Consider the following 20426-nt stretch of genomic DNA (forward strand, 5'->3'; position numbering starts at 1 on the left):
CTTTTCCCTTCCTTGCAGCCATTTATGAGCTTAAACTTTCTACTTATAGAAGGACTTCCAGCATTTACAGTATAAAGTTGATTTTCCAGTTGCACCAAAATGATATTTACAGCCTGCCTCATTTACCTCACGGTTAAAGTAAGTATATACCTAAAGTTGTCTGTGCTAGCAAATCTGTAACTAGCACTAAGGGTTAAAAACAAGCAGTTTCTGGAGAACCCCCTACTGCAGAACAAAGGCCAAAATGTCTGTGTGTTTTGAGGAACAGGGCAGGGGGTCGCTCTTTGTGTCAGACTTACCACCCTGATTGCAGGGGCGGGGAAGAAGCTGAAGGGACAGGGTAGTGGAGAGGTGAGAGGGGAGATAGGAACTGGTTGAAAAAAAACTTTCAGAATGTAATTCTCCTTTACTCCGAGGAAACACTTCAGAAAAGTGTTTTAAAATTGTCAATTGGGGATTTCTCTCAATCTTGATAACCAGTGTTTTACTAAATCCATATTATTTGATGCTTCAACACACAATTTTCTTGTGCCCATGCACAGGAGCATGGAATGGTGGCACAGCAGATGAGCTTAGAAGGGATGTGTGCACATTTTATCCAGCTCTCATTTGGAGTAGGTAGAGGCAGCCCACTTTTCTCAGGTCTCAGCCCATTCCAATTTTGCATCTTCCCAAAGCCAGGGAGATTGTGCAGTCTTTCTGGATGTCCTGTTCTCACTTTTGAGCATTGTCACGTTGAATCTTTCTTACTTCTAACAGAAATTTCTTACACACTGGCTTGTGTCTGTGGCTTCTTGTCCTTTCCCTTGGGAGCCCTGACCCCTCTCTAATCCCTGCTGTAAAGCACTGAGGGTGGTGTTGAGGTGTGCCCTTGCCTGCTGTCACCCATGGCATGGTTTGGAGGTAATCCCACGCGTGGGAGGGATGGGTGCAGGGAGACACCAGGCACGCACCTTGCACACAGCTGCTGGTCTGACCTGCTGGGAGTTCACTGTGCTGCTTGGTGACATCCTGCTTTTCCATCTTGGAATCCGTATGGACGTTCTGGGAAGCTCTTCAAATGATCACATTCTAAGTAAAAAAACCCATCCAAACAAAATAAAATAACAACAACAATGGAAAACTCCAACCAAAACTCAAAAAAACTCCCAAAGAAAATCTAATGAGTATAGCATCTTTTATTTTAGGTACATTACTGATTTATTTGTTTTTAATCCAAATTTTCCTTCACTTTTAGCTGTATTTATATGTGGCTTATTTAGATACTTAGTAATACATCGTATTATTTAGTAAATATTTAGTAAACATATTATATATTAATAGTAAATATCAATATAAAATGTTAAATATTTATACATAATGCATAAATATACAAAATTGAAGTTAAAGCACAAAAATAAACATACCTATACAATTTTGAACTATTCTAGAGATTAATGTGAGAAACCTATATTATATTTACATGGATTCAGTATGTGCTTTTTTTACAAAGGTTCATTTGTTGAGGGAGATTATTTTTTTAAGTTTAACATGATAAATGTAATTAATTGTCCTTCTCCCACTTAACGAATATGCTGCTTCATAGGTTATAATGTGAGATGACTGGTGAGCACAAAATCACAGCTAAAAATTGGTCAGTGCTGTGAGCAGTTACACAGATTGCCTTAGGTTCCTCCCTCGTAAGTAAAGGTGATATGGCATTTTTAACATGCCAAATAAATCAATCAGTGCATTTAGATTAGCTAATGTCTGATGCCTAAGAAAAGGATACAGAAAGTGCAATGTTAACTTAATCCTGCAGCCTTCTTTCTTCCATTCTTCTAAACATGTGTCAAGGGAGATTTATCCAGTTTTATCTTAGATAAGCATGTTGAGGAATGGATACTAGAGCTCTGAATTTTTTTCCCACATGAAGGCTAAATAACTTATCTATCCATAATAGGCAATGCTGAGGTTATTTTTACATAATGTATGAATGTTTGTCTTGAAAAAATGTTTTTATTGAAAGTTAGTAAAGATAGGTAATGTCATACTAGAAGTATATTTTGAAGAATATTTGTGTAATAGAGATCATCTTAATGTTCAGTTTGCTGTGCAGACACATGATGCTTTTTAATTAAAGGATTGCATCACGCCCTGGTTTTTGCCTCTGCTCTAGAAGAACTTGAATAAGGAATGGAAGTTTAGAACTCAGAATATGAGGATTATTTGCTGGTCAGCATTTAAGCTTTTGCTCTCTGAATGACTTTTGGGAATTAGCTTCCATTTATGACTGTGATAATACTACTGTTTAAATAATTGAGAAATTAAGTTTGTTTCACTTGTAATATATAAATGCATATACGACATATACAGAACGTACAAGCATAGTTGCTTAAATGATGATGTAAAACCCTTTTGTGTTTCGTTGGTTTTGAGAATCAGAACCTTTTGTATTTAAGTTATTCTTTGGTTGCTTGCATTATGGAATTTAGTCATGCAGGTTTTTTTACAGCTGTGTGCAGTAAATCCACTTGCCAGGGTAAGTAAGAGCGAAATAACAAAGGGAAGGAATGTGTGATTAAAATATAAATTAAATTCTCTGGATACTGTATGCAGCTATTTAATTAAGAGATTATCTGGATAACTGAAGAACAGAAATAGCATCTGTTCTAAATTGCATCAATGAATATTAACTTGTACTAAGAGAGAAGAGTTTAAAAAAAGAAAAATAGAAGAGGCAAGAGTATGTTCTTTTGTCAAACTGTAGATGAGGAAATCACATGGTTCTTTATAAAGGGCTAACTTTGTCCTCTTATTTATTTATTAAGAGAATGAGCAGTGGTATAGCCTTGTTTAATTTATCTTTGTGTTAAAAATACAGAAAGAATTCTTAATTAGCAGTCACTGATAATTTCAGGAGTATTTCATTTGTCATGGTCCCTTTGCATGCAAGACAGCAAAAAGGAGCTTGTTGAGGTCTTTGTACCTGTCCTCTTTGTATACCAACATTTTTTCCTTCCCTGAGCATCATTGCCTTTTCTTTGCAGTTCATATATTAGCAATTGGGAAATTCATGAGCCAGCAAAGCTCAATTACACTTCAGAAGAGACATTCCTTGGAAAGAGATACAGCTATACCTTATCTGGAGACCTTTAGGGTAGTTTTGGTGCTGGTGATGAACTTTTGGAAGAACCTCAGAAATTTCCAATTCAGTATTTACTCGTGGTTCCAAAATAAGAAAAAAAAAATCTGCTAGTTTAGCAGGAATTTTCAGCCTCTGAATATTGTCCTGATACTGATGGTGTTGGAATGAATTGTGGAAGTCTCTGTGACATGTTTGGAAAGCAGCTCTGAGTGCCTTTAAACTTGCCTTGATGTTAATGGGTTTTCAGAGGATTGAGCTTGTTTCAGTGTGCCTGCATGAGCACAGCATTACAAGAGTACTTTAGATGGAAAAAAATTATAGTCTGAATATCTCTTTACATTCTCATTGCTACATCTGGACTAGTTTCTGTATTTTACTCAGCTGTTGAGAACCCCAAGGGCTGTAAATAGCAGTGATTCAGTGATGTTCTTTCAAATACCTGATTCTCATTATAATTTTTTATGGAAAAGATGAGATAGGCCTGGAATTGTGTGGGTGGAAAATCCATATGGGCTTTTTTTTTAGGATTTTAGGAACAGCGTTTTTTAAAACAATTGCTTGGGAGTATCACATCTCCCTGATCTATTGTTTCTTCTCATTCAATTTGTTTCCTTAAAAGATTTGTCTAGGTTGGTTAATGAATACTCTCATTCATTTAGTTACACTCTTTTTTTATACTTTTTGCTGGGTAAGCAAAATGAATTGAGAAGCAGCAAAAAGGCAACAAAAGGAGGTGCATCAGATCTATGAATTCTTGCCTGTTTTACCCATTCCTACTAACTTTTTGTCCATTTCCATACTAATCAGAGTGCTGGTAACATCCTCTGGAGACGATTCTGGCCCCTTTGGCTAAGCCTGGAGCTCTCAAATATCTTCCAGAGTTTGGCTTTTGAGTTCTCCCTCAGCAAAAGCTTATTGATTCCAAATTCCTGTACATTTTTAAATGTAGTATGCGCCACTGAAAATTTGCTTTTAAATTTGCTTTTTAAATTTGGACTTTGTTTCTGTTAATTCATTCTTTTGCCTTGTGCCTCCAATGGTGTCTTCTTCATAGACATCTCACCTACGCCTTGCATCTTCAGGCTGCCTACATTTCTTAGAAGGGGATTGGAGGAACAGGTGAAGAGGTGTTCACTTTTCACAGTCTTTATTGATGTTTGTGAGGTCTCATAGACCAAAATGGGGTATTATGTGATTTGGGTGTATTTGCATATAGTTTAAGCAGTAATTTAGGTTATGCTGGAGCATAGTGGTTGAGTATCATCAAACCAAGAATCTCTCAGTGTGCTTTGGTGGCTTGCAAAATCCCTTATCTTTGTAGCTGATTTTCCTTCAATTGTCTTTATTTGAAAGACCTTTTTAGACTTTGTTCACACCAAAGCTTACATCACAGAGGTGTATGACACTTTTAATTTTGTTTTTATCAAAGCTGAACCTATATCAACTATATATCATATATGTGTATAATATATAACTATATTGCATTCTTTTTGAGTGTTTCTGATACCATTTTACCTACTTCAGTACTTACAGTCATGAAGTTGCAGAGGAATGGAGGTTCTTGGCATGCATGTCCACCAGCCTGCCTGCCTGCCTGGCTAACTTTCTGTGCAGCCAGAGGGACATTGAGTCCATGGTGTTCCTTGTGAGATGATGGAATGCTTCTTTCCAAAAGGGAAAGACACTGGACATTAAATTCTGATACATCTGAAGTGTAGCAACAAGGTCAGATTTGAGATCCATTTCTTTGAAAGCAGGAAAGCCTGAGCCTCAGCAGTAAGACCCTGCTTATAACATATAACTGCTTATAACACTAATAGCGTATATTATGTATTGCAGTTACTATTCTAATAGCTGTTAGGTCATAATGATCTGGCACAAATTTGTAACTGTGTCATTTTACTGCTGAAGTTTTGTAGAACTGGTGAACATCTACTTTTGGAGTTTACTGCCTGTATCAGAATCAGGGGTGAAAAAACAAAGTTTCTTCTGTTTTCCACTTCCTGTTTTTCCTAATTTCTCAAATTTGGTGTAAAATTTGTCTGAAATGTGAATTTTGGGCACTTAAAATAACTTCCAGGAGGCATGGGCAGCTCTGGGGAGCATTGCTTTCCTCCCCCTGCTCATGATCTGCCAGCCCTTTCCCTCAGGAAGGAGTGCTGTGGGTCTTCAGGTGAGTAGAGGAGTGTCCTTTGGCTTTGTATGTTCTTGATCTGTGCCTTAGTTAAACCATTGCTGTTTCTTGCACCTTGTGTAACCAGTGAATATATGGGTAAATAGCACATAGTACCTTGGATTTCAAGTAGTGAGGAATATAATTGAAATATACCCACTTTGGAAATAATATATTTATTTATTTATTTATACAATACTATTATTTTTCTAAAACTGCCTATTTTTATTTAGTCTATACAGCTTTGACCTAGAATCCAAAGTATGATTTTTCAGCTGTGTCAGGACATGTCTGGTTCTTTCAGTCATTTTGCTGTTAGATAATGTTCAGCATTTCCATCTGCCAGACTTTGCTAGACTTATATACTATTTTTCTCCAATTTAATTTCTCTTAGAAGTACTTCTGTATCTCACAAAAAACGCACCCACTGATTTTCTTCTTTTGAAGTTGTGATTTTGGCTTTCTGATTTTAAGCTTCATGCAGCAAATTGAGCTGCTACATCCCCTCTGGCCAAAACTGACTTCTGCAGCTGTGATCTTTGCTTTTCTCTGGTACTTAGCCATGCTGCAAAAGGTTTACCCTGTACTATCTGTCTCTCTTCAGGCTCAGTCTCGGCTGGTACCCTGATAGACATACTGCATCTGTCCTCACTGTAATTTGTGTGAGGTCAGGCAGAGTTTGGATGACTTACTGAGTGTTTCACAAAATCACATCGCTGGACTGCTGGGATATCTCATCCCACCTGAATAACTAAACTGTCATCCAAAAAAAAGATGTTAAAAACACAAAGTCATGCTGTAGGGCTCTGAGCATTTAGGAGAACAATTCCAGTAATGCTCTGGAGCAGATTAAATGTTCTTTTTTCTTATAAATATAATTTGACAGCTTATTGAAGAGAAGCAAATGGGACTGAATCTGTCGAGAATGCCAATATTCCTCTTACCTTATCAGTCAAATCTGCAATCTGCCAGATTTGAGGTTTCCACTTCTTTCACCATAATTTGGTGTATGTTTTATTTTACCATATTATTAGTAATATATTAAAAAGTAATGAAGAGTATAATTTATTGTAAAACTACTGGTTGTTTTTACTACTTACTATCTTGTTGGGTTTTTCATTGCCATTATTTGAGAAGGGATTTTTCCAGTCTTCCACATTGTTTCTAGCATGTGAGAACCCTGCACAGGGACTGTCCTGGGTGCATTACATGCACCACATTGGTTTGGCAACAAAGCCCTCTCAAACAAAACTTGAGCTCTTGGTTTTGTATGGTGGGATCATTAGCATTTAATGAAGCTCACAAGATTCATGTCTGAAGCCGGGAGGGGGTGGGATATTGTCATTGCTCTGGTGGCCTGCATTAAGGTTCTTACACATTAGCAGTGAGCCTTGGAGGTGGGTAGACAGATTTACTTCATGGTAGCTGTCAGTGGAAAGCTCTTCTGGTAGGAGGAGGACAGCACTTTGAGGTACCTTCCATAAGGGAGGGTTAACGTGGATTTAATTATTTTGCATTGCACTCAGATGGATTTCATCTAGATGGTTATCATGTAGCAGTAGTCTCTTGCTGACTAATTTCTGGTTCCTTAAATAAGTCCCCAGTTAATTAAGCATTTTTGAGAGGCAAACCACAACATTTACATTGTTCTTACTGCTTGGTAGAAGGACTTTTATCCTCATCTGTTTTAGCAGAAATCAGTATAGACTGTAAGACAAAGTTTTGGTAGAACAAAGAAAAAGCTTGAGTATGAAGAACCACTCTTGTATCTAAAACACATTTTATGTACATGTCAGGGAACCCATTTTGTGCATCTGGTTTTCAAGCACCTACCCCAGAAAAAGCTCAAAATAGTCTGCTGAAATAACAAAATGCAAGTTCTTTTCTAAACAGAGACATGATGGCTTTTCCATAAATTTGCATCTTCTTAGCTAGAAGTCATAACATTAAGACACAACAATTGCTGTTTGTATTTTTATTGTGCATTTTTTATTGAGTTACATTATGACATTTATCAGAAATAAAATTAAGCTTAGGGCATGGAAGATGGAGTATGTTCACTATTTTAAAAGCTTGTATTTAAGGCACATTTTGACAGTGACCCTTTTTGGCAAGTCAGGCTTTTAGCCTAAAGGTAAGTAAAGTAGGATTAATTTAATACTGTTTTTATGAGGCCTGCCTGATCAGATAAAATAATTTTTAAAACTTGAGTTGAAACAATGTCTTGTACCTTTCAGGGTAAATATGCAATAATATGCATGATATATTCAAGTTGCTTTTAATTCAAAGAACTGTCAGACAGTTTTGAGTTAACTGTCATAAGATTACCATTTCTCTGCATCCTTTTCTGTGACAATCACCTACTGTTGATGTTCTGTATGGTACTAAAACCATTTAGACATTAGGGTTAAATTGTCATTTGCAAAGTTAAGTTAAATGTTAAAAGCTCCATATTGTCCAGAGTTGCAGTTGCAATTTAAAGCTTGACTGCCTTTTTCTCCTCCAGTATTTTCTGCACTGTTCTCCTTTTTTCGTGGTAATTCTGTTCTTCTTGCAGTTGGAGTGGTGCTCATACTTCCAGAGATTTTTAAACTCTTAAGAGGCAAGATTTTCCTTTTTCTTCAGAACAAATAAGTGGAGGGAATCCGTTTTATATTTGCACAGTCCTTCTGCCGATATGCTGTGTTATTTGGTCGTGCCCCAGGAGATTTGCCTGCATGGCCCGTGTGTGGCTCTTAGGCTCAGCTTTCACACCTGAGGGTGGATGGACTCCTGTGCCCAAGCTGCAAGAATGCCTTCGTGCAGCTGCCTTGTGTCTGGGGCTGATGTGGTTGGTCATGAGCAATGAACATGTTTGGCTAATTCTTTACCTTCTGGCATGAACTTTTATTGGTTGTACTCTTGAAAAATCTGTGAAAACATTTCATGTCATCAAGACTAAAATGGTTGATAGAATCCTTTTGTGCAAGGAATTGAAAGGTAAAACTTTATCTGATTATAGGCAATACTGTGTTTGTGGTTATTTAGTTCACCAGCACCATAGAAAAGGCTTTTTAAAATTGTAATTTCATGCTATTTTCCAATTATTTTATTTGCAAGGAAAAGGTGCTCTTTTGTTAAGATTGTTTTTAGAATCTTAGCGTGTTTAATCAGTAACAGTAAGGTTAAAATTAGAGTCTGCAAGATTGAAGTTTTACCAGCTTGCTGTTTTGATGTCCAACCGTATGTTTATTTTCCCACACCACTTATAATCTGACTCCCTCATCCAAGACAGTGGTTTTATTCACCATTGGTTTTTTTTAGGGGTAAAAAGCAGCCAGGAGTTACATGTACTTTGTACTAATTGTCTGCCCTGCAGTTTTCCAGTGAATGTTAACATTATCATTTATGTTTTTCTTGACAGTGCTAGCCTTTTTTAATAATATTAAAGAAGGATTTGCAAGGGCTTTTTTGAATTGTTTTCTGTTTTTCCTTAAGTTTGATCTACAGAGAGTTGATTAAGAGCAATAGTCATACCCAAGAAAAGAAGCCTTTCAATATTGATGGGTATTCTTGAAACTGTAATTATAAAATCCTATTTTAGAAGATGGGCTTCTAAAACACTTGAGGATGTACATTGTTTTTTTTTTTACTTAGGGATTCATAAAAATAGCTAAGGTTGTATGTAAATATATTCCAGCAAAGTTTTGTAAGATTAGTTTGTCATCTTCCTCTAGTTTCTCATTCACAGATCTTATTTTAGGCAAGAGTCACAGCCTTGCCAGTTTCTTTAGATGATGAACACTAGCTGACTGAATAATATTTAAATGTCAGTATTTTATAGAGATATTGGGTATGTTCTCTTCATTCATTATACTAGAATGGAGTACCCATTAGAATCATGCTAAGATAACTGAAAGGCTTACTGTATTGGCTTTATAGCCTGTCATACACAGATTACACCCATTTTAATCTGCTATCTGGAGTATGTCCAGCTTCTGCTAAATGGTGTCTGTTTTAAAAGAAATGTGCAGCTGTTTGTAGCCAAAATACAGTTACTGTGAGTGACAGCGATACCAGCTGTGTGCTGCACACTTCAGCTGCTGGAGTAACTGAACTCAGAGATTCCCCTGCTCTCTTCCCTGCATTGACACCACCTATAGAGAAGTTCTTCTGTAGCTTTTGTAGCTGTGTTACTGCACAGGATAAACAGCACTTCCCCTCCTCTGCTTGAGCGAATCTGGACAGAAAGCTATGCCCCATATTTTAGTTTCCTTCACAAAGGTGAAATGTTTGTCTCGAGCTTCACTTTTCTGTCTGAAGCAAGTCAAGAAGTTGCATCTGGAGAACAGAAAGCTCAGAGGGCTCAAGTGAGTTCTAAAGGTCCGGGAGTTTGCCAGCTTCCACAGCCATCTCTGCTGCAGGCATGTGGCAGGAGCAGCACTGAGCTCGCATTTAATGCCGTGTGTGTCTTTGTACCCAGTAACAGAGGTCTGAGGACATGGTGCCCTACCTGCCACTGCCCAAATGCAGCGTGCAGGGACCATTATGGACTTGCACAGAGAGATGTTTGGTCAATCCCAGAATAGTAAAGAAAGGTGTTTCTGTGGGGAAAACACAGACCAAAACTGCTTGATCTCAGAAACCGGGAGTTTTTGAGCTTTCTGTGCTTTCTGGCACAGACCCCTTGGACAACACTGCTTTTGACCTGAGACCTCAGAGACAGCTTCTAAATTTGAGTGGTGAAGTAGAAATCACGAGTGTGTAGTGAATTAGAAGTGTGTGCTTTCACAGGGTGATGGGTATTAAATTTGAGGTTTTTTATAGTATAGTAATAAGTATAGGACAAAACAAAGGATTTTAGGTACTGTCTCGTTCTTTGTTCATCCTTCTTCTTCTTCTTCTTTCTTCATGGTTTTCAGGTAGTAGTTTCTGGTTGGTCAGTCAGTGTCAGTCTAAGGGTCATGGGAATCTAGTTATTGGGTCAAAAGTATAAATAATATAGATGTTAATTCTCTATTGGACTGTTTAGCCTTAAAAGACCTTGTAGCAGTTGCCTCTATAGCCATTTTTTCTTACTTGTAACAGGTAGCTGGAAGTGCTGTCGTACTCTCTGTACTTTCTAATAAGATATAATAAACATCCAAGCCCAAACACGAGAAAAACTGTTTTAATCGAGTTTCTGTTAATTTTGGTTCTGAAGGAAAACATACAAAACTAATGACAAACCACTAATGAAGTGGTGTAAAGCCCCTACACCTCTGGCTACACAAAACTCTTTTTAAAAAAACCCCAATCCCAAAATGCCCATCATCCCAATTTTCTACAGCACTGGGTGCTACACTTTGCATTTGGTTCTCCAAAATTTCAAATGCATCACAGATTTTTGTGTAGAAAATGTCTATAATAAACTTGAATTTATGTGGTAAATTTGGACACAAAGAGTAGAACTGCAAAATCTTCAGGTGAGCAAAACTCATTGTAGTTTATCTGCTCATTCAATTTTTCCACAGTACACAGGGTAGAGTGAAAACCTGCTGTAATAGAGACTTCCTTTGGGGTTGATGAAGTTAATTTTGCTATTGTTTTCAAGGGGGTAATATCTTTGTGTCTGATGTCATAGCAAATGTTGAAATTGAAAAACGTCCAAAAGTAGTGTTGAATTGAGTCACTTTAAAAGTGTTTATCTTGAATCCCCACTTTGTGGCATTATTACTGTAGTCTCATCCCAAGCTAGCATAATTCATTAATTCCAGCTTATCCCCGTGATCCATCGTTCTCTTTGTCTATTCGTTTGGATATACTTTGTGTGCACATTTGTAACCTTGTTTCTTGCTGCATTAATACCATATTTTAAATTGCACTTAGAGCTGATGTATTAGAACCAGTTATGCTGTCAGACCTGGGAACGCCTGTTCTTGGCTTGTGTTAGAGTCTGTTACCCCATCTGCCATATTAGGAGGCATTAGGAAGGCTAAATTCCTCTGGAAATACAGACTGTCTCGTTTTTGAAGCATTGGTGTGATTAACTGTAATGTAATACACTTGGTATGAATGCTTAATGGATAAACATTATTTTGCTTACTCTAGGCAGTTTTATATCTTACTAGGATGCAATTCATTGTACTAAACAGTGCGAATGTGAAACTATCATTAGCAGAAATGCAGTCAGCCAAAATGAATTCTGCCTGCAGGTGCAATTAAAGAATTGGTAAATCTACAACATAAAGTAATTGAGTAGTGGTCTGGCACTGCGAACGTGGCATTGCACTTTACATTTGAAAGATGTTTACAAAACACAGCAAACCTTTTGCTGTATTACAGAAGCTTTTCTGTTAATCCTCTTACACTCCTCCTGTTTGTCCATTTTTATACACAAGCAATGGCATTAACAGGCTGTACGGCTGCAACACTCCCACCAAATTAATGCTACACCCCACTAATGGGTCTCCTTTGCATCACTGCATGGTGATGTTGATGTGAATGTAGCACTAGGCTACTAAAGGCTTTAGATTCCGGAGAATCATAAGCGTTTTTGTTACTGTAGAAGAGTATCTGCTTGTACTAGAAACACAATAGATACCGTCTGTAACGTGCTATCTGAAATTGTAGAAATATGCTTACCCTGTACTGAAGACTGTTTGAAGGGCTGTCTGATACTGAATGTCATACTTAGCTATTCTTTGACTCATGAGCTGTATACTTATATGATTAATAGTATATGTTTTAAAAGAGTTTATTACATCTACTGAGTTTTTTCTTAGTAGAATATAATAGAATTTCCCCCACTCATCTTAAGACTGTAAGCACTGTGTTTAGTAATCTCATCACAGTTAAAGAATTCATTAAGAACTTCCCACTAAAAAAAAAACCAAAATCCAAGCCTGTCTTGAGATTTTTGTAAGAACTTAGTTATCGAGAAAAGTGATGGTGGGACACCTTTAGAGATTCATAAGGGCTACTGCTATGGTCTGGTGTTGGAAGTACATTAGCTTTTTATCCCTTGGTCTGAGGTGAGGCTGTGAAGTTTTCTGGTTTCTGTCACTGGAGATCCTTCTCTTGCCCATGCAGCCTTTGCTGTGTCTGCGGGAGTGTTAATAAGGTGAACAATTAGTACCAAATGCCGTAGCTCCTGGGAATTAGACAAGGTGTGTGAGAGAGTCAGAAAAAACCTTTGGGGAAATTGCAGTTCTGCGCCCTTTAAAAGCACAATAGGATTTGTATTGGTGATACTGGTGATATTGGTAATATTGAGAAAAGTCAAACACCAAGGCAGACTATTTCCACTCAGCTCTTTTCTTCCACTTCTGCTTTCTTCTCTGCTTTAAGTAATGTTTATAGCACATTTAAAGGATTTTTATATATAAATATATATAAGAGAATTGTATTAATTTTTGTTCCATTTATGAAATGGTATAATTTCACAATAAAACTCAGACTGGATGAATTACCTCTTTATAGTTTACACAGCAAGTGTTCTGAATCAATGCCTGTGATTACTTTTTTGTGTCCTTGTTTTTCCTTTGAATTATTTTCTTAACATATGTAGCATCTGTAAGGGAATAAAAGGAATTACTAATGAAATTTTTGCACAGTCATTTTTAGTGAATATGCAGATTACACAATTTATCCCTGCTGAGATTTATTTTAAATAGAATATTTTATGCATAGTCAATATTTTGCTTCAAGTGTTTGCCTCTGAGAACATTTGTGTCATTTTTACTCAAGACCTCTTGACTTGTAGGCTGAGGGAGAGTGAGATTGCTGGGAGAAGAAACACTGATTTGTTGATTCATGGTGACTTTGCTACTGTATGGCAGTCTGTACTAATTGGTACCAAAAGCAGCATTTACTCTTGGCTGCCTCATGTGTCACACTTAGAGGCAGAAGAAAAATAGCACCATCGGTTAGGATGTAGATTGGAAGCAGTGCAGGGATCTGGAAGAAATACTGCAGCAGATTCAGGAAAAAATGTCTAGAGACAGAAACTGGAACTTTACTTCATGCTCTCCTATCTTTTTAAAGTTCTTTGGACAACAGAATCCGGATTTTGAGGCTCCACTGCATTTTAATTAATTTGTCAGACTCTGTTCGCTTCAGACATTCTCCTTTGCGTGCTTATTTCAATGTTCAAAGATACAATGAATTCTTGAGCATGTTAGTTTGTTACCTTGGCAATAGAGGGAACTGCCAAAAGAGTGATAAAATGCATCTGCTGTCATATTGGAAATCCATGTTTTTCTTAAATACTCTGGTTCTTTTTTTTTTTTTTTTTTTGTATAGCATGGCTATTGGAGTGCTCTTGTTGCAACTGGTTCTTTGTTCTCCTGGACAGAGAGACTCTTAAGGTGTAGGCAAATGTTTTCACTTTTCCCTGAAGCAAGAAAAGTCAGGTAAAGACATTCAGATTTGTAGGTCAGTACCACACTGCTGTAAATACTAAGGTGTTAAATTGCTGTACCCACATCTCTAATCTCTCTAGGATCTGTGAAAGTCTGGCAGGAGGAACCCTGAGCTTAATGGGAATGCAGGATTGTCTCTGTGCTCTTTTCACTGCAATTGTCAAACTACTGCAGTGAAAAACACAAAGCTTTTTTTGTTCATTGATTGTTGATTTTTGTTCTCTGTATCTAAATAGTCGATAACTGACCAAAAATAGACAGCAGCAGTTGTTAAGTTGTTGGTACATTACAGTAGTGCAAAGCAGAGTGAAAAAAAAAGGCAATATCAGGCAAAGGGATGAATTACATATGAAGTGTACCTGTGAAGTACAGAACACTATATAAGTCTCCTTGGGATTCTTATATGATCAGTAAGACTCAGGGAAGCCTCCTCACTAATCATTTGTACCTCCCGTTACACTCTTGCATCCAAGCTGTTGCATTAGAAAAACCAAGCCACTATCAGAGAAGATTTAGACCCAGGTCTGCAAAACTCATCAAAGAGAATTGAGTGAAAATTGTTTAGCCTGTACCATTAATATAAAACAGGACAGTATTGTAATTTCCCATTTGTACTAATGATTATGACAAAAATAAATGTGAGAAAGAAAAATTTTCATGGAATTGCAACTCGTCACTGTATTGAAAAAAAAAAAGGCAGGAATATTCAGATAAGTCTGTGTATCTTTGTCAACTCCAGGATTCAGTGCACCTTGCTATTTTACTCACTTACTGAAACAAACACTCAGCAGCCCTAATAAAGGTACAAGTTCCATGTGAGCTGAGGTTTTACTCTTCAGTAATAGGGCTTACTTTTACTTGCTAATTACTCTGATCTGTTTTATCTAAGAGTAACAGTAATGAAGTTTTTACGTGGGATATGCATCTCATTTACAGCTACAGTGATTTTGTCTTTTTCTGCTATGTAGACAAGTAGCAATGTAAATTGTAATAAAACTAGTACATCAGCAATAAACAAGTACACATTGAATAAATAATGTGGATATAAACAATAATTTTCACTGATTCCACTAAACTACTTAATGGAAACAAGTGTTTTAAAAAATTTGGACCGAAAGTGAGCCAAGTAGCAGGAGCATGGAAGATGATTCGTGTGTAGTACCACCTAGGCAATTTTGGTTCTGTGTTTTGGCCCAATACTGCAGTGTATAAAATTTAAGGTACTAGTTTCAGTGAAAGAAGCCTAACAGAGGAGTCTGGCTGTTTTTTTAACTACTTATACCATGAAGCAAATGCACCCTCATGTCACAGGACTAATGAGTGTGTGTGGTCAGCCCATGCATTTTAATGCTTGTGTCCCACCAAGAAATGCCACTGTGGCATATTTTGGGTTTAGGGGGACATGCTGTAGTGCACAAAGGTGTATGGATCCAAACTGAGATGTGTTGGCATTGCTGCAGGACAGTGGCACTGTGGTTTTCTACTACAAATGGTCTTCATGATGTTCCAACAGGTAGAAAACTAGGTAACTTGTTCCACTTGTCTAAAACAAGAGTACATAAAGTTTTCCAGTTTGCCTCCACAAATTGAACAGTTTATCTGTGTGTCATGGCAGCTGCTCCTGGTTTGTTATATGTCTGAAGAGGTCTCTCTGGAATGGAGAAGTCCAGGGCCCAGATAATTTAGGATTTTAGAAATACAGATCTGCTGTGCAGGTCTCTTTGCCAGAGTTTCTGGACACTTAAAACATATCTGTCTCCTACAGAGCTTTCTGAGGGAAACCCCAGGCATAGATTTGATGTCAGACATGCAGTTTCTTTCAATATTGCTGATGTCTAATTCCCATCTGTGTCTCATTCCTGCTATTGCCTCTTGGGAAGATTTGTCTCTTGGACGCTTCCTTGCTGAAGCATTAGTGACGGCTGATGCCCACACAGGCTTTAGAGGAGCATGAAGCCAGGAAAGCTGGAGGAAGCCTCCTCACTGACTCACTGCCTTTGACTGTGACAAAGCAACCACTTTGCAGAGAAAAAAACTTTTTAAAAAAATAGTCACTGATTTCAGACATTGCCAGAGCTGCTTCTTCTCCCTGACGTTATGCTGGAGAAAGATTTCAAAGCAGAAGGTAATGGTTAAATTGTGATTTCCTCATTTAGCTTCTTCAGCAGAACCAGAGAGGTTATCCTTCATTATAGATAATCTAAATCTACTCCCTTGCAGTTTGAATGTATTACCCCCGTCCTGTCACTACATGCTCTTGTAAATAGTCTCTCTCCATCTTTTTTGTAGGCTCTCTTCAGGTGTTGTAAGCCTTCTTTTTCCAGGCTGAACAACCCAAATTCTCTCAGCCTTACATCAGATACGACAAATTTTATGTTGCACAGTTTATAGTATGCAACACTAATATTGTGGTTTATGTAGCACCAAGCTGGTATTACATGGGGTGATAGACCATGTGATTCTTTAAAGTTATCTCCGTTCTGACTTGTTTAAAAAAGTAAAATAAAATTTAAAAAACCCCACACCAAAATAAACAAAAAGAAAAAAAAAAAACACAGAAAAAACTTGTCACTAGCTACTGGTTACCGTTAGCTAAATTCTGTAAATCATGTAGTTAAGAGCTATGGGAAAAAACCCAAACTTAGGCAACTTTGGCTTTTTTCAGGGATAATCAGGGATAATTTCATCCTTCTGATCTTACTCCTAAAGACGAAGTACAAAAACAAAAATGTGGAGGTTTTTTTCTGAATTAGTTTGCACCATATTTTTATAGTTAGTGACATGTCCTCTCTAGCTTCTGCCCTACCTAAGAGAACCAAATGATCTGTGTGCATGTGTATGATTTCCCTGGGGATGCCACCCAGGGTGCCTAACAATTACACCTGCCTCTTTAGCATTACAGTTTGTTACTATATTGGTACTGGATGAATCACTGATGGCCCTTTTTCTGTCACTTTAGGGAACACAGATGTTCTGTTAACAGAAGTTCTTCAGGGTTTGTTTCAACACGTCACCACTGTTGGCTTTTTGTTTTGCACAAGTGCTGTTGTAAATCCTAGAAAATGTCACAAGTGAATTCTAGGAAAACTTTTTCTTCTTTCTAAATACTTGTAGTGGTAAAATCAGAGATTAAGATGCTATCTTGGATTTTCGTGAAAAAGACCTTGCTTTGTAAGTAATGGTTTATGATGTGACTCTTGGGGATGGTCCTGTACAGGGCCCAGAGCTGGGCTCTATGATGGGTCCTTTCTAACTCAGCATATTTTGTGATTGTGACTTTAGTGGACTGGATACTTGGCCAGAGTGGCAGTAAAACCAAGTCTGTCAAATGATGGGGAATGAGAGAATTCCCATGAGTCTGAAATCCCACACAAACTCTGGGAAACACAACAGCAACAGACTTGGTGAAATATTTCTACTTGAATAAAGTTAACCGTGCTTTGGGGAAGAAGTTATAAATGTTTATCTTATTTTTAATGCAGTAAAATCTTGAGTGACCGTTCTCATGACTGTACTGAGCAAGCAGTTCATTACTCTGGTGGATAGACTGTTTCACAAAGAAAGAAAATTTCCCAATTTTCTTCAGTTTAACACTCGGAGATTCATTTAATAGAATCAGTCAACCGTGAAATATGATTGCACAAAATGAGATAAATGGCATTCAAGAATATCCTTTTTCCCCCAGTCAGGGGGAAACAACTGCCTTGTTGAAGGCAGTGGACGAAGTTATGTGACCAGTGTACAAAAGACAGTGACTTAATGCCAGGTAGGAAACATGGAGCTTTGTGCAATCAGGGATCTGCAATCTCACAGTGAATGCTTAGGTGAGGTACTAGATAAGCGTGGTGTGATGTATTTGGAGACATAATGATAACTTTTCATCACCAACAGTGTATTTAGGGTTTTTTTTAGTGAGATTATCAAAATACTCCAAAACAGTGAGCACAATCCAGGAAGCCGTCTCTTCTGTCTAATCTGATTCAAGAAAAATCATCCCAATCCCAAATTCAGTATATGGTTTGATGCTTTCAAAGGAAAGTATCCTGAAGTATATCCATTCATTTTGTAACAAATCTAAAACTGCTTCCACAATATTCTCATGTCAGTCATTGAACACAAAGAAAAGAGTAGTGCCAGTTAACAGAAATCCAGAAATAAATATACTTATTTTGTTACATAATTTCCCCCTATACCTCTCTCTCAGCTGTTCTTTGTCTCCAGCAAGCAGTATCTCCCTTTACATTGATGCAATTCATCTCCATTTACATTTCAGGCATGGGTCTCTCTCATTGTGTTAATAAATGAGATGATTCAAGCTAAATTCACAGCTGTTGTTTTTAAGCTGTTCCTTGCATGTGTGCTGCATTTCAAACCTAAAGGTTTATGGTCAAACCTTAGCTCAGTAATGTTTTTGTTGGGTCTCACTCTATTGATTGATTCTTATTTTAGTTGATGTCAGTATGAATGAGGCTGAGCTTAAACATGGAACCCTTATTGGGTAAAAACCACTGCCTTTAAAGCCAAATCACGGAGAAGGGAAGCTGCCAGGGAGGTTGTAACACTTTTTCATTGCTGTTGAGTGGATTCTTCCAGCTGATTTTGTCTATTCTTTAGTCAGGCTAGAAATGGTAGCCTTGAATTGTATTTCTCCTCATTACTTGTCTCTGTATCAGTGTCTTTTCCCAAGTCTTACACATACTAAAGCAGCATAAAAAGTTCAGCAGCACTGGACAGCATTAAGTATGTGTCTTGTTTTACTTAGGCTTTGCGTGTATTTATGAAGGCTTTCTAGGAGCAGAATTTAGTTAAAGCAGCCTTTTCTTGAATCATGACTAAAAATCAATGTGAGAAAGGTCTTTGAATTCTTACAAGACATTTATCGTCTCAGTCTTCTTGGAAGAGGAAATTAATTGTTTCACATTGATGTGAAATACAAGAGTTAAAATTCCCACTGTGTGACTACTGTGTTTTCTGTTTCAATCACTACTTTATGTAAAACTGAGAGGGCTTTTTGGTAGCATTCTGATAGCCATAACATAGTTAATAGATTTGCAATAGTATTGAAAAGTATTTTTGTATTTCGGCTTCAATACATTTACTATTTAAAAGAAATGAAGTTTTCAGGTAGGTGAAGCCTCAGGTGGCAATGACCCAGCTCCTGTCACTGCACTGGGCAGCCAGCTGGCACGCGTGCTTCATCCAGGGACATCAGGACAGAGCCACCAAGCAGGGCTGTAAAAGAGCAAGCTTCTGGAGATTTTTAGAATATTTGTGTAGCTAGGTAGTAGGGTGCAGTGTTTTATATTGTAAGAGGAACAGTGAGAAAGGAAAATGTGGCTATGCAATGATGTCTTCTATAAGTTGTCTGTAAAAGAGGAAGAGGAAATGTGGAAAGCTGTTTTCCTTTATTTGAAGTGATGAATATGATGCATCCATGGGACTGAAGCTCTGTAAAATTATTACCACTAGTAATACATATTCTTTCCTTACTGCCAAGTGCAGACAGTTAAATGAATTAGGCTGGCAAACTCTGATGTCTAAAATTTGAAAATATGAAAATATGCTTTTCCTGACTAATGTTCCTGAAGGTCTGAATAACCACTGATTAAAGGCCGTGTTGAAAGTATGATAATAAGTGGCATAACTTTTTATATAATCAGGTTAATGCAGTCACTGTTAAATTACTGCTTTAGAGATTAAATAAACTTGTAAACCTGATTATTTTTAAAAAAGTACCTATGCCTGTGTTTATTGGTGTTCTAAAAAAGTTAATACATAATATGGAACATAATCTCTATGATATCCATGGGTAATATAAATGTAGATTAATAATCTTCAGGTTGAGCTTTGGATGATTGTGAACTGGGATATTGTAAGGCCTAAAGACTAATATAGAAACATTATACAGATTATAACTTCAATGTATTTGATTCTGTTAATGTTTATTAATAGTGCATTTTAATGAGTTAAATTAAGTATTTTAATTATTTATATGCATAGAAAAATGTAGACATTAAAGATCACCTTTTGAATTCATAATAAAAAACAGTAAAAACTTACGCTCAGTTGACTTTTGCAACCGTACTTGTGCTTCCTTGAATAAAAAGCACAAATTAAAAAAACCCGAAGTTTGAATAAACAGGAGAAATTTGTCTTTTAAAAGTCTTTTCAAACTTTGCAATATCAAAGGACAAAAATACTAGCTAATTTAATAATTTGGAAGTATTTTTGAAGTGGGTGGCTGAAAGATTTTTTTATCTGTTTCCACAGGTTTTCAATACATACTCTAATGAAGACTATGACAGGAGAAATGATGAAGTTGACCCAGTGGCTGCATCAGCTGAATATGAACTTGAGAAGCGTGTGGAAAAGCTGGAGCTCTTCCCAGTTGAGCTAGAAAAAGGTACTGTGTCTGTGTGCCACTTCCACTTCCTGTGACACTGACCTACAAGTTTGAGGAAGTCTACACATGCCTACAGAGCCTATCTTGAATTTCCACGAATTTGTTGTAGTCACCTTGGATTTTTGGATTTCAGGAATTGTTCAGAGAGGAATTAAAGAAGGAGCTTAGAGACAAGCAGATTTTACCATCTTAAGAGAATTGTTTTGTGACATTCCATTAACATGACTTTACACAGTGTTTGATGTGGTATGTTCATTCTTCACTGGAGGAGTAAAAATCTTTCCTAAACTCCTCCTAAGGCTGCAGATGATACTTTTTGTGTGTAATTAAAATGGTAGTCAA

At 37.2% G+C, this 20426-nt stretch overlaps 1 protein-coding gene across 5 annotated transcripts in view; it reads left to right on the plus strand.

The window, feature by feature from the left end:
* PPP1R9A (protein phosphatase 1 regulatory subunit 9A) overlaps positions 1-20426 on the plus strand; it is a 124910-nt gene that overhangs the window by 46627 nt on the left and 57857 nt on the right. For all 5 annotated transcript variants that reach the window (XM_088161853.1, XM_088161855.1, XM_088161864.1 and 2 more), the window contains exon 2: positions 19952-20084. In XM_088161853.1, the coding sequence (XP_088017979.1) occupies positions 19952-20084 (133 nt within the window). The remainder of the gene's footprint in view (positions 1-19951; positions 20085-20426) is intronic.

The sequence above is a fragment of the Sturnus vulgaris genome, chromosome 1 (assembly GCF_052056855.1).
Source record: "Sturnus vulgaris isolate bStuVul1 chromosome 1, bStuVul1.hap1, whole genome shotgun sequence".
In the NCBI taxonomy this organism is placed as follows: domain Eukaryota; kingdom Metazoa; phylum Chordata; class Aves; order Passeriformes; family Sturnidae; genus Sturnus; species Sturnus vulgaris.